General features: G+C 37.8%; 1 protein-coding gene across 3 annotated transcripts in view; it reads left to right on the plus strand.

Annotated features, from left to right (window-relative positions):
• Positions 1 to 18030, plus strand: part of LOC106084285 (hemicentin-2) — a 518476-nt gene that overhangs the window by 293550 nt on the left and 206896 nt on the right. For all 3 annotated transcript variants that reach the window (XM_059364753.1, XM_059364755.1, XM_059364754.1), the window contains exon 3: positions 2634 to 2829. In XM_059364753.1, the coding sequence (XP_059220736.1) occupies positions 2634 to 2829 (196 nt within the window). The remainder of the gene's footprint in view (positions 1 to 2633; positions 2830 to 18030) is intronic.

Raw genomic sequence — 18030 nt, forward strand, 5'->3', positions numbered from 1 at the left:
ACATATACTTTATGGGGTCTTAGACGAATATTTCGAGAAGTCACAAACAGAATGACGAAATTAGTATACCCCCCATCCTATGGTGGAGGGTATAACAAGTTCAAGTCTTTCAAGTTTGCGCCATCTAAACTGTATATGTCAATGCAAACTGCAAATTTGCCCATGAACATTTCATTAAAGAACATAAGCAAACTTCTCACATATCAATGAGTGCTTTCCGATACAAGTTTAAGCTCAATGATAGGAGGACTTCTTTTTATAGCCGAGTCCGAAAGGTGTGACGCAGAACGACACCTCTTTGGGTAGGAGTTTTTACATGGCTAAGTACCTCACAAATGTCCCCAAAAATAGGAGGTGATAACAACCATTAGGAGAGGATAACCACGTTCAGCGTCATAGGCGGACATGCTTGCCTCTGCGCTACGGTGGCCTCCAATAGCGTCAATGAAAATGGTGCCTTAAAATACTCCCATACTCGTATATCCTTTATGAAAATTGAAAACCGACATTAGCGATAAATTATTCCTAGGTATTTATAAACACTTCCCTTATTATATAAACCCAAATCTAATATGGAAAAAATGGAATAATTTGCCTCAATTGGGATTCGAACCTAGGACCTCAGCAAAAAATACAAAAAATTCCTATACATTTGTAGTTGGTCTGATAAAATCTGTATTGATTCACTTTTAAGAATCAATGTGAACAATATTGTGAGCTGTCCAATTGTCATACGTTTTGTTCGTTCGTAAGTCACAGAGGTTGAGTAAGTTACTCAACCTCAGTCTATAACTGCGGGGACAAATGAAAAATAGTTAAGAACATTCCACTTCCCGTCCAACTAAACCCATCTGCACATATTAGCCGTAAATATTTTTGGTTTTCTGATAAATTGAGCAAAAAATATCATCGAGTTTATTGTCTTAAACTCACCATAGTGAGACTATTAAGATAAGAATGGGATATTGTTTGGTTTTTTGTCTTTAAGTCCATAACTCATACCCTTTAAGGAAATTTAGCAATTTTCGAGGTCTGTTCCTTCATCTGAGTTCACAAATGGCCGAAATGTTATCAAAATGCACATTCATGATAATGGACAGAATTGACCCTGTCGGCTAAACCCTTTTGATCCTCTGTCTGCGTAATGCTTTCACTTATGCCACCCCCGCTTGCTTGCGGCCCAGTGTACCTACCGTTCGCTTGTGGTCAAGATATTTTTATGGGTTTCCTGTTAAGGAAAACACATAATTTTTGCGCCTGACAACCATGAAATATGCCTAACAAACCATTCTTAAAAATAACGACCTTCTCGCAACGTGAAGGAAGTCAGCAGTTAGGAGAGAGAAAAACTAAGGCTAAGCATTAAAATGATGCATAGACCTTTTTCTCTTTTTTTTACGTTATTTTTGTTTTTTCATACCTCTACGAATGGGGAAGCAGGGATTGTTAAAGTTTTACGAGCGTAAGCCACAGCAAACATGCGATAAAATCAATAACGGATATTGTTAAGAAATTTGTTTAAAACCAAACTGAAAGCTGCACAAACACCCTGCCACAAATGGACCACATGATAATACCACTTACCAGTATTACCGGCAATAGCACATGTACTCAATCAGCAAGAGAAGAGAGTGGAAAATAAGTGAGTCAGGCCCTCTGGATCTGGACACCCACTCACAAAAAGATATCCATCGACAGCCGCAATTTTTCTTTCTACATTTCCTTTTGCCTCGGCGATAGGGTCTTTATTTCGATTTGATTTTCCGGTTAAGCAAATAACAAAAAGGCAATGAATCTTCTCTTTAAACTTAAATCCATTTCGGACCAATAAATGCTCGTCTTCCAGCATTTGTGTGTGTGTGTGTGTGTGTGTGCGAGTGAATGTGGTCAAAGGACTTAGCCATAATGCCAACTGACTTCCAGGTGATTGAGATTCATAATACGTTTGTAGCAATTTTTACGGTCAACCATTTTCTACATTTTCATGTTTCCACTCGAAGAACGCTGAGGTAGGAGGAAGAAATAAAAAAACAGCTGACTTTGTCGATGGCGTTCTTCACATGCAACTTTCGTCCTTTCGTTTTTGCTAAGATCTATCTGCCGAGAGCAGATGAATGGCTTGGATTTGTAGCTGTTTGTGCTGCCTCCTTTTTGCTATATATATTCTAATTTAATATAAATGCCTTTTATGTCCGAAATGTTTGATGAATTGCAAAATTGGCATTTTCATGGAGTGTTGGAGCGTAACACAAGGACCTTTTCCAACAGGCGGGGCCCAGTCTGTGGGTGGGTAGTATTTCATATGCGTAACGCAAAATGAATCGATTTTTTGTCTGGTTGTAGTAACAAGTTAAGTGACATAGGCCCAGTTATTTTAACATTCGACGTTCTATGCCACACATCCTGTGGATGTGTGTGCAAGCTATTTGAGAAAATGTGTCAAGGATATGAAACACAAAACGGAAACCTATTAGAAAACATTGTTTGTTGTGTAAAACCAACCTTTAACATTTTAATGGATGCCTAACCCACAAACCATTTTCCGGTGTCTGTTGACATTTTAAATGAAATTTTTTGTTTGCATAGAGATCTGATTTACCATTTTTTGTTGTTGTTTTGCATTCTCATTTTAGGACTGGTTACTCTTTCCTTTGCCCATGCCGATGAATCACTGGATACCCGAGAAAAGTCAGATCTCACACTGAAATGTCGTTTCACCGAACAATACGATGCTGAAGATTTCACCTTCTACTGGGCCAGATGGACAGCGAATCCGGCTCAATTTGAAAATGTGGCCATTGGAGATGTTCAATTGAATTCGGGCTACAGGTAAGTAACAAATAATAATTATTGGGTTGCCCAAAAAGTAATTGCGGATTTTTCATATAGTCGGCGTTGACAAATTTTTTGACAGCTTGTGACTCTGTAATTGCATTTCTTTCTTCTGTCAGTTATCAGCTGTTACTTTTAGCTTGCTTTAGAAAAAAAGTGTAAAAAAGTATATTTGATTAAAGTTCATTCTTGGTTTTATTAAAAATGCATTTACTTTCTTTTAAAAAATCCGCAAATACTTTTTGGGCAACCCAATAGCTATACCAATAGTAAAGAACTGGTGGAACTAAAAGTTGCAATTATTTTAAAAACGATAACTGATTTTCTGGGTATTTTGTTGTGGAAAGATAAAAAGAAGAGCCAATTATTACGTAAATATGCCTTATGTACCGCTTAATATTTTTTACAGAACTGCCTCTTATTGAAATTTTCATTTACGTTTAAAACAAACTTATAAAGAAAATAATTATGATACTAACTCCCAAAAAACATTCAAACATTTTGACTCTCGATTCGTTCGCCATTATGTCCAAATCAGTTTTTTCCCCACCACAATTTGGCGAACAAATGGAGTGTCAACATTTTAGCGGTTTTTTCAATTGAGCCGTTAAGTACGCTTGCTATGGCGCTAGAAGTGTAATTCGGGCGTTACATTTAAAAGCTATTGAATTTGACAGAAATATCAAAAGTTATAAGGACTATCGCAGATCTCTCAACGAGATGGCTGAAAAGTTCAAAATTCACCTGATCTGGGTGCCGGGCCTCAGAGATATCCCAGGGAATTGTAAAGCGGATGTGCTTGCGAGACTAGGAACTACCCTACACATTCCAGGGGCACTGTAATCTGTGGGTACGCCTCTAGCTGTAAGCTAAGTTTTCAGGACCAGGCCCGATGAACAACGAATGATAGATGCTCACAAAGAGGATGCTAATCTAGACTTGAAGAGGTCTACCGCTTTGCTGTCATTGGCTAGAACATGCTGACAGACTGAAGGTTGCCAGCAACGTTTTTGCAGAAGCTGTGAGGACATCGATGAAAAAGAGACTATAGAACACCTTCTGTGTGTGTGTCCCGCACTAGCAGTTAGAAGGAGTTCCACTTTAGGTTCTCATTTCTTTGAGATCCTATCTGATTTAGCATATGTGAATATTCGCAAGTTATTGGGCTTTTTAAATCGAACTGGATGGTTCAACGGTAGAAGGCATCTTCCTTCTTCTGTTCCTGTGGTATCACAATGGACGAAAACAACTAAATGAGTTTGGTGCAGACTGCCTCTTAAATCTAACCTAACTTATGAGGAAGTGCTGCATGGGACATATATTTAATCGAAACCTATTTCTACCAACCTAAGAGGTTTCGTCTCCAGGCCAATAAAAAATATATTTGCTCAATTTCAAGCTGATTCGGTGGAATTTAAATCTCTGATTTGATAAACATTTACGGAACTAATCAAGTTCTGAAAATAATTCTGAGCTCATTAATGGATCTATATATTTTGATTCAAAATGTCACAAACGGACGAAGTGTTTGGGGGATCACCCCAACCCCCAAACCGGCCGTGTTTGTCGACTATGGAAAAATGAAGCTCAAATGAAGGGTATTTGGGAGTAGACCATGAATCTGACATCAACATTCGGGACCAACTGTCTAGGGGACGTCCTACCACCATAACAACCCCCAAGTAGAACGTATTTGCTCACCAAGACAATTTGGGTCTTCAAGACTGTGGTGCTCGATATTCATGGTTTTTACGGCCCATACCCCAAACCGCACATATTTGGTGGCTTTTTCAATAAGGGGTTTAAGTGAATGTTATTTAAGATTAGAAAACGAATTTGATATCCAATTTTGAGGCCAATGGCAATATGGGGTTCAAATATATGAGAATACAGCACGTTCCTGATATATTTTCAGGGCTTAATGATTGGGGGACCACCCGACTCCCCAAAACACCCCTAAATCCGGCATATTTACCGACCATGTCAATGTGGGGCTTAAATGAAAGGTATTAGGGGGCAGAGCAAGAATTGATACCCACCCCGGGACCAATTTTTGGGGATCTACCCCTTTCCCAAAACAACCCACAAACAGCTATTTTTTACTGACTATCGCAATATGGGGCTCAAATAAAGGTATTTGGAAGTAGAATACGAATCTGATATCCAAATGTAGGACCATGTATTTAGGGCATCACCCCTTCCCCAAAACACCCCCCAAAGGGTAAACATTTTTCGACCATGTCAATATATGGCTCAAATGAAAGGTATTTGAAACTAGAAAACGAATTTGATAACCAATTTTGGGACCATGTGTTTGCGGGGACGCCTCATCCAGTAAACTCTCCCTCAAAATCAATGGCAATATGAAGTTTAAATAAATGGTATTTGAGAGCACGATGCTGGTTTTTTTCGGGGCCAAGAGTCTGGGGACCGCCTCACCCCCGAAACACCCCTGAATCAGACATCATGAGAATATCGGGCTGAAATAAAGTACTTTAAGAATGGAGTACATCTTACATCCAAACTTAAAATCGTAGACCAATAAAGATCATCTGGGATTCAGATAAAGGCACTTATATTGTTAAACTGTTAGTCAAGCGATATGCTATTTTCACTAAAAGCTCTTTAATTGTCGAAAATATATATTCCAAGGAAACTTTTGTTCCATATAAAATAAAAAAAGGCGCAGCGGAGCGGGCCCGGTCCAGCTAGTTCGTTCATAAAAGGATCAACCACAAATGTTCATAAAAGAACAACAGTTTTTGTGATTGAAATGTCCACACCCGTTAACAGTATTTCCAACAACGGCTGTGGATGATAATGACAACATTGGTGCATAATTTTGCAACGTGTTTTTTATATCAGTGTAGGATTTGAAAATAGGTATACGGAAGATATTAACTAATAACAAGCTACGTTCGCCCGGGTCGAATCTTGCGAACGCATAATCACAAATTCTGCAAAAAAAGGACATAGTTGAATAGCATATGTGTACCAAACTTCTGCGAAATCAGGCATAAGTTTAAGTTTCTTGGGACCTAATTTCGTGGATAGTTCGGCTTGACGTCATGTACAATTATTAAAAACAAATGTCGGTGTTTTTTTTATTAATTGTTTTACTTTAAATTCTTCCAATATTTCGATTACTGCCGGTAATCTTCATCAGGGAATGGATAACTAAAAAGATTATAGGAAAATAAAACAGAATTTAACAAAAGCACAGAAACAAAATTTGAATTTGATTAAAATTTAACGTTTGAAACAGAAATTACATTTTAAAACAAATGAACTTATTTCTTACACCACACAAAAATGACTGAAGCTTATTGTCTATTGCTTATATTTTTGTATTAAGTTTCTATATATTGGTGCACAGTGGTATGTATCCGTTTTGCAGTTCATACGTTCTTCAGTTGGGGTGTTAATTATGTGCTGCATTTCTAATGTGTATCTTCTTTTGTAGTTAGGTTCTTGGGCTAATATTTTGACGTCCTTGAAATTTTTCCTCGAGCACAGTGGGCTGTGAGTGCAGTCTTCTGTTCTAAAGGCTTATCCTTTGCCTTTTGATCCGATTTATGAGCGGAAACCCTTGTCTTCAGTTTTGTTTTTGTAGTGCCAATATATGCCATTGGGCATATATTGGACTTGTCCCCATGGCAGCTTATCTTGTATACCACGTTCGATTTTTTCTCTTTCCTTATCCTGGTTTTGGTCTTGCTAAATAGGTTGTTGACGGTATTGCCAGTTGGTATGAGTCTTTGTTGTTAATGTATTATTATTATTTTATTATTATTTATTAATAGATTGATTAAGAAATACAAAATAATACATGCATGTATATAATATTGATTCTTAAGCATACAATCTATATATGGCTTAGCACATATGCTGCTTGCCATGTTAAAATATTTAATCATTTATATAATTTTCAAACATCAAAACAGTTTATTATTAATTTTCTATATTTGATACAGCTTTCTAAATAAGAGTACAGAGAGGTAAGATTCGTGCCATTTAGTATGTTTAATGTTTCATTTTCTTCGAGACTTATTTTGTTAAAATAAAGTTTCCTAAATTCTTTCAAAATAGGACATTTTCCAATAAAATGTAAAGTATTTTCAGGTTCATCTGTGTTACAGATAGAACATATGCCAGTAGTGTTACTTCGAAATGCCCTGGAATTCAGATCAAGCAATCCACCTCTGGCTTTAATGATCAAGCTGGTAGCACGAGCAGAAAGATTCTCTGTCAGTGTTGGGATCATATTATAATCAAGATATGGGTAGAGATCGTGAAACTGAGAATTTCTGGCTGCCGATTCAAAACTATATCGTTCCTTTACATTCAAGGCATCAATTATTTCCCTCCAATAGGCGCATAAGGGCAATCTATTGTTGGCGGGCAGATAGTTCAAATCCTGACATAATTCCGACCACACTTTTGCCCAGGAAATATTTAGTTTAAGGATTTCCTCTGCTAGAATTCGAGGAAGTCTACTAACTTCTAGTTGAAGTACCCTCTTGATGTAAAGAAAATGAGTTTTAAGGGTGGAGGAGTATAAGGAGTATAGTCCGGATTCTAGATACAACATATAATTAGGTGTGTTGTTAGGTAAGTAAAACATCTTTTTAATGAAAAAACGAAACAACTTTTCAACATCATCATATTTTTCGTAACCCCATACTTGAGCAGCATAACACATGATAGACTTTGAACAAGAGTCAAATATTTTTAATTTATTATCGTGAGAGATTCTTGGGTTATTTATATATTTCGACCACGTGGAGTTAATAGCAATTTTCGATGCCGATAATTTGTTCTTTAAATGGTCTTTGAAAGACAAATTGTACGCGATTTCCACACCGAGATAAGTATATCTGTTAACTATTTCTATATCTTCATCGTTGTAGCGGAAACGAAGACCGGACGATATCCTAGTACTCTTTCTAAAAACCATAACTTTCGACTTAGTAAGGTTTACTTTTAAGCTCCATGTACTGCAATATTCCTGCAAAGTGTCAATCATAATCTGCAAATCTTTAGGTGTATCAGACAAGATCACAATATCGTCGGCATAGAGTAGTATCTTCACGTGTGTGTTCGCGATATTTATTCCTCCAGTTAGAGCATCGGGTAAGTCATTTAAATATAGTGAAAAAAGAACTGGGCTAAGAATACATCCCTGTTTCACTCCCGACTCTACAGGAAAATATTCCGAGTATGTATTTCCATCCCATACTCTGCTTTTAGTATTCTTGTACAGTAATGTCACTATCGATACAATTTTCGTTGAAAGTCCTAAAGATGAGAGTTTGTAGAACAGACTGTTTCTTGGGATAAGATCAAAAGCCGCGGAAAAATCAACAAAAAAGGCATAAGTGGTCTTACCTTTAGCCTGGTTCAACTTCACAATGCTAACTAAATTGAAAATGTTGTCAATCGTAGAATAATCCTTTCTGAAGCCAGCCTGAAATTCATTCAAAATACTATTCATTGACAACCAATTCGTTATCCTATTCAAAAGAATAGAGTTGAAAATTTTACAAACCGAGTCAATAAGCGATAAGCCTCTGTAGTTGCTTGGTACGTTTACATCCCCTTTTTTGTGTAATGGAATCAGAATGGATTCAGTGAATGTGATTGGTATGTCTCCCTTAAGGAAGATTTGATTGAAAACGTATAACAGTTTTTGAAGGAAACATCTGGGAGCATGTCTGTAGAACTCATAAGGGATACCATCCTGCCCTGGGGACTTATTCGGTTTCAACTTCCTTATAACATTATATAATTCATAATATTCAATAGGGGAATCTAAGAACGGGTCTACGAAAAACGGCATGCACCAACTAATTTCCTGGGATTGACCAGACTTATCCAAAAGCGAGCTGAAATATCGTTTGAACTCATTTGCATCAATGTTTCCTTTCATGCTGTTCGAACTGGTACTTAATGATTTAGATAGTTCCCACCATTCCTTGCTACACTTTACTTCGTCTAACCTCATCAAGTTGTTGTTAAAATATTCCAACTTCTTTTCACTACACAGCCTTCGAAAACTTTTCCTTGATGAGTAATAGAGCCTCCTATTGTTCTCCGTATTCATTCTTTTGTACAATTTTAGCCTTCTGTACATAACAGACCGTGCACGGAAGCAAGACCAATCAAACCATCTTTGCCTAGGTTCAAAAAATTTTCTATTCCTCCTGTGGATATGAGCCTGTCTAATTGCCCGGGAAATGCTCTCGACCATAACATCAACAGGTAAACTATTTATTTGACCTAGATCAAGTAGCATGGAATTAAGTTTTCGTACATACTGTGCTTTATATATTCCTTTCCAATAAAGACGGTGTTGAATGTTGTTATCGCCTCCACTGCCCATTAGCCTAGGAATTCTGATTTGAAGGCACAAAGGCATGTGGTCAGAATATGGTTTAGGGGGAATCACAAGTTTCTCGACATAATGAATGAAAGTAGTGGAACAGATACAGTAATCAATAACAGAGTTACCCATTACACCGCAGAAACAATAGTCCTTTCCTATGGACTATTGTGTTGTTAATGTTGGAATTACCAAATCTCTCCGAAAAGCCTGAAATATATGTTGTCCTTTTATAAATTCTTGGTGTAAGTTCCTTCGTATCCTTGTTCTTTTTATTCTTCACGTGTTTTATTAGATCTGTTATTGTTTTTCTTGGGAAATCATTTTGCTCTAGCATGTTTCGAATTCTCTTCTCATTTTCGATGTGGAAGGATTTGTCGCTTATTTTGAAAACCCTCTCGATAAAATTTGCGGCAGTGTTGATTTTTATCCTCCTTGGATGCTATGAATAGAAGTTAATGAGTCTTCCCTATGCTGTTTATACCAAAAGTATCAATCGAGTGTCAATCTGTTGCCTTTCCTATGGACTATTGTGTCAATTGTTTCGCATTCCATTGTTAATTGGATCTGTAGAATACTTATCAAGAGACTGGTTTATATAGGAGCTATATCAGGAGATAGACCGATTTGAACGCTACGTGCAAATCGGATAACAATTGCAACTTCCGGGAGCTCAAGATGACGAGATAGGTTTATATGTTAGCTATATCAGGTTATAGACCAATTTGGACTTTAAGCAGGGATATTGAAAGTTATAACAAAACACTCTGTCTACGACCTACAGCAATAGGAAGTGTCTGAACAAAATTTGCAATATTCATTCGATTGCTCTCCACAGGCAAACGGATGGACATGGCTTGACCGACTTAGAATATCAAGACGATCAAGTATATATATACTTTAAGGGGTCGCAAATCGATATTTCGAATTATCACAAATGGAATGAAAAGATTAGTATAACTCTTCATCCTATTGCCATCCTATGGTAATGGCTATAAAAAGCACTCACGTTTGAAGTGTGGAAAAACTTGGTAGATTCCCAGTATGTACATGCACTCTCTCCCTCTAGTCCAGTCTAACTATTGTGTATTGAAGAAACCTCACTAGCATTACCTAATTAGGAAAATTGAAAAATTTAAATTTTCTCCTTGTTCCTTCTTAGCAGTTTGTGGAATATTTTATCTGTGTTCTTTTTTTTTTGCATTTCCTGTCATGTTCTTAGAAATTCTTTTAAATGTTGCTTTTGGAATTTTAATAGAGTCTTGCAGCAATGGTTTACCAGTACATCCTAACTTAATTTTGTGGTAAGGCAGACAGTAGCAGTGGCAGTGGCAATGGTAAGCAAACAAAATGAATGTATTTAATTATGATGAATAACCTACGCTGCTTTACTTTTTCTGCTATATCATCTTTAAAAATGAGAAAAATCAAATCAAGAGACAAAGAGGGGGCCTTAGTGAGGCCAGTCACCACACCATCCAGGCAGAAAACCCTAATAAAATGCTATGAGCCAGCGCATTTTTCCCCTCTTGCATTGCTTTCGCTAAGCATAATGTCCTTGGGTATATGGACAGCCAAAGTCAGCTGTTTGCTCTTCGTCATCTCTTTTCCATTCGACTGCTGTGTGCTGGCAAAGGATACAGAAATCATGATCCTGCAATAAGGAATAAGTAAGAAAATCCTAATTAAAATCAAGTCGTCGCAACACAATTTAACCACCAAAGTACAACAAATGTCTTAAGACTCATTAACTTTAAACCGACTTTGCCAGCGCTTTTGGTTAACTGCATGCCTCACTGACTTAGTTGACTACCAAGTGTGTCAACTCTTGGTTGAGCTCTATTATCAGGCTTGCCGAGGAGGTGGCAGTTTTGCTGTTCTTTGGTTTTTTTGTTTTTTTTTTTTGTGTTGGGCTTTCCAGAAGACCATGCACAGAAAAAAAGTTGGGCCAAAATTTAAGATTTTTCCTCAATCATAGGATTTAAGCAATGGCACTAGCCAAAGAACTAAAACGTTGAAATAAAGATGCTATCCTTAAATTAAGTTTCCTATTTACTAACAGACACGTCCATCCATTTTGAATTTCGATTTCATTATTATTTTCGCGGATTCATTATAATTTTACTTTCCAGCTGAATTATAATTTTTTGGGAATTTTTTTTTTTAAACGTAGCATATAAACCCAAAAAAAGCTTAACGTTAAAAGACGCTCCTATTTGAAAGGCTATTTTGCGTCTTTAAAAAAGTACACATATATTTAGTCCTGAAGTCCTGATTTCCTAACATTCTGTGAAATTTTGACATTCATTTTAGATATTGGTCTTATATAAGACGCAAAGTTAAGGGTTTATTATTTTAATCAAAAATTCTTAATATACCGACCGACACGGAATTACGGTAAGCACCACACGGACTGGAATTTCGAGTTACGACTTGTGTGATTCATCGTTATCACCAGAAGCTTAGATGAAAGCTACCAGCTTCGTATTTTTCGTGCAGTCAACGATTACGAGAGACGAGTCTTTATGAGGGGTCAGATGGCAACGACTCTTACTCAAATACTGGGTGCCAAAGATACTCGAAGGCGAGTTATTGGCGCCTTCAAATAACCAATGGGGCGGCTGAGAAACAAAAGAATAGTAGCAACGGACTCCGCCAGCGTTGAGGACTCACGCAAACGAAAAAAGGCCATGATTTGCGATTCTGCACCTGAAATGACCGCAATCTTTGTAGAGGAGATGCGGTATACACACTGGTGGATGTATTGGAGAAGTACAAGGCAGATATTCGCCTTACAGGAAGTGCGATGGACCTATATGCATGTTGCAGCCGAGACAGACAATCTCCAGGTATCTTTGCCTTAAGATATGTCTCTGTCAACCTTTCTAGAGTCTTTAGCATAAAGGATGACAGACTAATAGGACGAAAAAATTTCGCCTTCGTGCGGTAAGGTTTTCCTGCCTTGTAATTCCACCGGTGATACATTATCAGGGCCTGGCGACTGAAAGGAGTCGAAACTTTTTGTTGCCCAAGTGATTTCCAACTCAGACACAATTTCCCGAATAATCTCCGACGACAACTGGAAAATGTGTGTCTACGAGAAGTTTTTATCTGACTTCTGAATGTATACCACCGTAATAGGTCCCGAGGATAGGATCTTTCTTAGCCTAGAGGCCTCCGATACCTGCTGCACGGAGGTACAGAATACCGCCCAGGATTTGTTCTGAGCCTTTCTCAGCTCGCCCTTGTGTTTTCTTAACTCAGCCTTACAGACGTCCCAATCGTGTGGTGCACTTGTGGCGTTTGTCCTATTAAAGGGGTTTCTGCAGCTCTACCTTAGCCAAACCAGTTCTAGGGTTCACAGCGGCGGTCACTGCGATCACGGCGAGTGATCCGCTTTACCGCAGTTTCACCTTCCTTTTCTGGTCTAAAACGGAAAGTCGTGCAGAATGTGTGCTGAAATTATCCTCAGAGAAGCTGTGGTCATCCAACACTCTCCAGTCACATATCCTTCCGCTTATAAAGCAGATAAAGAAAATGTTGAAAGTTGCGGACCACAACTTTAAGATTGTCAGTAATTTTATCTACCTCGGCACCGCCGGCACCGAAACGAATGACAATAAAGCTAATGAAATAATGCAAAGAATAATACTGGCAAATAAATGCCCGCTTTGGATTAAGCAAGCAGTTTAGAAACAAGGCCACCTCTTGACAGACGATGATTACACTATACAAGACACCGATACAACCCGTGTTGTTATATGGTTCCGAGGCATGAGTACATGTAAAAGCAGACGAGGCAGTGCGCGAAGTGTTTGAGAGAATGTTTCTTCGTCGTATCAACCACGAACTATTTGAGCTATATGACGACGTAAGCATAGCCAAACGCATCAAAATAAAACGGTTACGTCGGCTAGGTCATGTTGTCAGAATTAATGTCTATTGAAGGCGATCACGGCGATACACGCAAACTGGGACGATCAAAGCCCGTTGGAAAGAGTAAGTAGTGAAAAACATCTCGAAACTTCGTGTCAGAGATTTAAAAAGAAGAGCACAAGTTCGAGTCGCTTGGAACTCTTTTCTAAGTTCGGCTAATGGGACAAATGTTCCGTCATAGCGAATTGAAGCAAAGTAAGTTATATCAAGGAAAATATATTTCACCTAAGGAAATGTTTCCTTTAAATTAAGTTTGCTTATCTTTGCCTTGAATCCTTAAAATTAGGACAAAACTTTTTTTCAGTGTGCAATCTCCTCTGGCATGGTCATGCCACAATAGACTTTCGTTCGTTCATACACTCAAACATACTCAGATACTACATATATTGCTACACGTATTTCATTAGTATGCTGTTCTGCATTGATGGTTTCTTCCTACTTTTCATTCATTCTAATTCAACTCTTGGTTTGTGTTCTTCTTCGTTTCGTCCCCATGCTCGCAATGTTTGAGTTGGTTTCTTGGCTAAATGAGTTTGCCTTTTTTTTGGCACTGATTTTAGGTTGGCAAAATTTAAAATATCTTTGGCTCTCTGCTGTTTTCCATATTTAAACTATTAATATTGGGGCTAGAGACAGTTGGGAGTTACAATGTTCGAATGATTGGAACTGGATTTGATCATTGAACACAAATTTGAAAATGAAAATGGCAATGATTTGTTAAATATTTTATGGCAAACAGAATTGATTGATATAGTATGCTTTTGTGAAAAATATTGCATTCCTTTAGGGTTCCTTCATATGCCGTTTGTAGAAACCGAGCCATTAAACACAATGAATACATATTTATAAAACCCTGTTTATAATAAGTATAACATTAGTGCATTTGTTTATAACACTCAGATTGATTAGAGATAGATTAGTCTACGAATTGATTTAATTCGTGTTGATTTTTGATCGAAGTTCAAATCACAATTTAATCAAATTAAGCATTTTTGGCGAAACTTATTGAAATTGATTGAGATTTAGATATAGCTCGTATATAGGCATATTTTTGTCTGATTTAGTTTAACTCGTATTATGATTACAACAACACATGCATATACAAATGGACAAGCCTCGATCAACTTAGAATGTTGTACTTGTTATAGGGTATATCTCTTCTCCTCCAAGGTGTTACCCTGAGCCACAGTAGTGCTGCTGATTATGAACATCTAACAAAACCGCCATTCTTTTTCACAGTTTGTACCCGGTTTCCGGCTATACAAGAAACAAGTCTAGGTGAAAAGGTAAATGGATGTAAGGTCCTAGATTGTAACTAGCGACGAAGTACAGAAATAAGATAGGAGGGTAAGGTGCAAGCATCTATTCGAAATGGAGCACGGGTCTATGCCCACCTAAATGTATAATCGGTGCATGCCAACAGGACGAACACTTGTAGTTCGCGTCACCTGTCTGGACTAACTCGTAATGTTAATGTACCTGAAGGGACCTTTTTGATACACGTTTGCAAAATTGTCGACATCGGAAAAAAGTATCTCTCTATTAAAAAAGCCTGTGCCACTGTTCACCAAGACATGAAAAAAGACATGTACCCGATTGCCTCCTCTCCATTCTCATCAAGACAGCTACTACAGTACTTCCCAAAAAAGTGGGAAAAGGTAATCAATGACAGCACCCCGAATGCTGCCGGCAGGTGACTTGAAGGCATCTTCCTTCTTCTGTTGCTGTGGCATCACAGCGGACGAAAACGTCTAATTGAGTCTGATGGCCGACTGCCACTCTAACCTAACCACAATAATGGAAATCGTTATATTTATACCCTCCACCATAAGATGGGGGGTATACTAATTTCGTCATTCTGTTTGTAACTACTCGAAATATTCGTCTGAGACCCCATACAGTATATATATTCTTGATCGTCGTGACATTTTATGTCGATCTAGCCATGTCCGTCCGTCTGTCCGTCCGTCCGTCCGTCCTTCCGTCCGTCCGTCCGTCCGTCTGTCTGTCGAAAGCACGCTAACTTCCGAAGGAGTAATGCTAGCCGCTTGAAATTTTGCACAAATACTTCTTATTAGTGTAGGTCGGTTGGTATTGTAAATGGGCCATATCGGTCCATGTTTTGATATAGCTGCCATATAAACCGATATAGGGTCTTGACTTCATGAGCCTCTAGAGTGCGCAATTCTTATCCGATTGAAATGAAATTTTGCACGACGTGTTTTGTTAGTATATCCAATAACTGTGCCAAGTATGGTTCAAATCGGTCCATAACCTGATGTAGCTGCCATATAAACCGATCTTGGGTCTTGACTTCTTGAGCCTCTAGAGTGCGCAATTCTTATCTGATTGGAATGAAATTTTGGACGACGTGTTTTGTTATGATATCCAACAACTTTGCCAAGTATGGTTCAGATCGGTCCATAACCTGATATAGCTGTCATATAAACCGATCTTGGGTCTTGATTTCTTGAGCCTCTAGAGTGCGCAATTCTTATCCGATTGCAATGAAATTTTGCAAGACGTGTTTTGTTATGATATCCAACAACTGTGCCAAGTATGGTTAAAATCGGTTCATAACCTGATATAGCTGCCATATAAACCGATCTTGGGTCTTGACTTCTTGAGCCTCTAGAGTGCGCAATTCTTATCCGATTGGAATGAAATTTTGCACGATGTGTTTTGTTATGATATCCAACAACTGTGCCAAGTATGGTTCAAATCGGTTCATAACCTGATATAGCTGTCATATAAACCGATCTTGGGTCTTGACTTCTTGAGCCTCTAGAGGTCACAATTATTATCCGATTTGCCTGAAATTTTGTACGACGGATTCTCTCAAGACCATTAACATACGTGATTATTATGGTCTGAATCGGTATATAGCCTGATGCAGCTCCCATATAAATCGATCTCTCTATTTTACTTCTTGAGCCCACAAAGGGCGCAATTCTAATTCGAATTGGCTGACATTTTACACAGGTCTCCAACATATAATTTAATTGTGGTCCAAACCGGACCATATCTTGATATCGCTCTAATAGCAGAGTAAATCTTTTCTTATATCCTTTTTTGCCTCAGAAGAGATGCCGGGAAAAGAACTCGACAAATGCGATCCATGGTGGAGGGTATATAAGATTCGGCCCGGCCGAAATTAGCACGCTTTTACTTGTTTTCTATTACATCCATGTGCTGTCTTTAAGTTGAGGTGAATTCATTAAAGGATTCTTCCGTAAAGTTTATTTTTTTTTCATTTATTATTTTGGCAGTAAGGGATCCCATACATACAGAATACAGAAAAAGTAAATTTTGAAAATATTATACAAAATCTTTTGTATGTGCTAACGAAATTCATTGAAAATTTGTAGCAAAATTTTGTATTCTTTGGCGATGAACTTCATCACAAAAGCTAGCATACCACGGTGGACCGAGTTTTTTTATGTGGCGAACAATGCAATTTATTTCATTTTCACCAACAGCAGCACCAAAAGAAATACATAAATGTTTCAGCAAAACAAGAATCCTTTGGGATGGAAATGATATAAGGAATAGCAACGGCATGCTGGAGAGTCTACTTATTTATATTATTTATTTATGCTTTCCCCAATAGCGACTAAATAATGCTTGAACCAAAGCAACAACTCCGCCGCAGCAGTAAAACTTGCTGTGCAATATCCTTGCGAGTACAGACACAGACACAAGCAAAACTAACAGCAGCATCAAAACACTTGTAGTTCGGAAGCAACCACTGCTGTAGAGTATCCTTGCAGTTTTTGTAACAGAAGCTAAGCTGGGCAAACACTCAGACCAACTTCCACATGGAGACCGAGTTCTAACGATTTCTCGTAAATGCTACTCTCGTCCCAGAGTCCTTAAGGGATTTTTGTATAAAACACAAGAAACCAACCCAACTTTGAACTGAAATCGTTGAGCTATTCGATGTGGACGGCTGCAGTAGCAGCGGCTGCCAAGTACATATTATGATAAACGCTGCTAAATGAGCATTTTCCCCGAACAGAGTCTCAACTGTGAAACCTCAGTTGTATGAATTGCAGTCTCAATTCGCCTTTTTTGTGTTTGCAAGTATTCGTTTGTTCATTCACTGCTGTTAGTTTCTTTTTTCTTGTTTTGTTTACGTACGGACCACCAACCAGGACGAGGACGAGGACGAGGACGAGGACAACGAATAAAACGCTTACATACACATAAATTGCAATTCTTTTGTATTGAGTGTTAAGAAGTTTTATGAGTAAATAAAATGGTTTTAGTGCAATATTGATATAAAGCACAGCAAAAGCGAAGGGAAAAACACAAGGACCATAAAAAATAACCAAGATTCGAAATTCGCTTTTCACTTAAATATGTGTATAAAATGGATTTACTCGAATGCCACGCAAGGAGCAGAGGATTTCGAAGGATGTATGCTGATCACGATGAATATGCCATTAGGCGGTAGGGTGGCCCAGGAGCTGCACAACCAATAACATATATAATTAATCTGCGTCAGCAGTAGTAAACTTTTATGGCATTATGCAATAAAACTTAAACTCTGGCAACACTGAGCATTTGTTATGATGAAGGACTTTGTTTTCATCGTTGAAAATATCCTAATTGAATTTTAAACAAATTAGCGTTTAAAAAAATCCAAGATAATGAGAAGATTTTTTGGTTAATTTATGCATAGTCGAAGACTTTTCATAAGGTCCTAAACCATCCCTTAGGATTTTATGTGAGTAATTATAAAATTAAAATGTCCATGAATCCATCAATTATATGTTAAATAAACTCCAAATTGAAGGATGTTAAGGAAATTCAATTGCATTTATATGAAGCCATTTAGCAGATTTACGAAACACAAATATAGTAAAGCCAAAACATTC

The sequence above is a fragment of the Stomoxys calcitrans genome, chromosome 3 (genome assembly GCF_963082655.1).
Source record: "Stomoxys calcitrans chromosome 3, idStoCalc2.1, whole genome shotgun sequence".
Lineage (NCBI taxonomy): Eukaryota > Metazoa > Arthropoda > Insecta > Diptera > Muscidae > Stomoxys > Stomoxys calcitrans.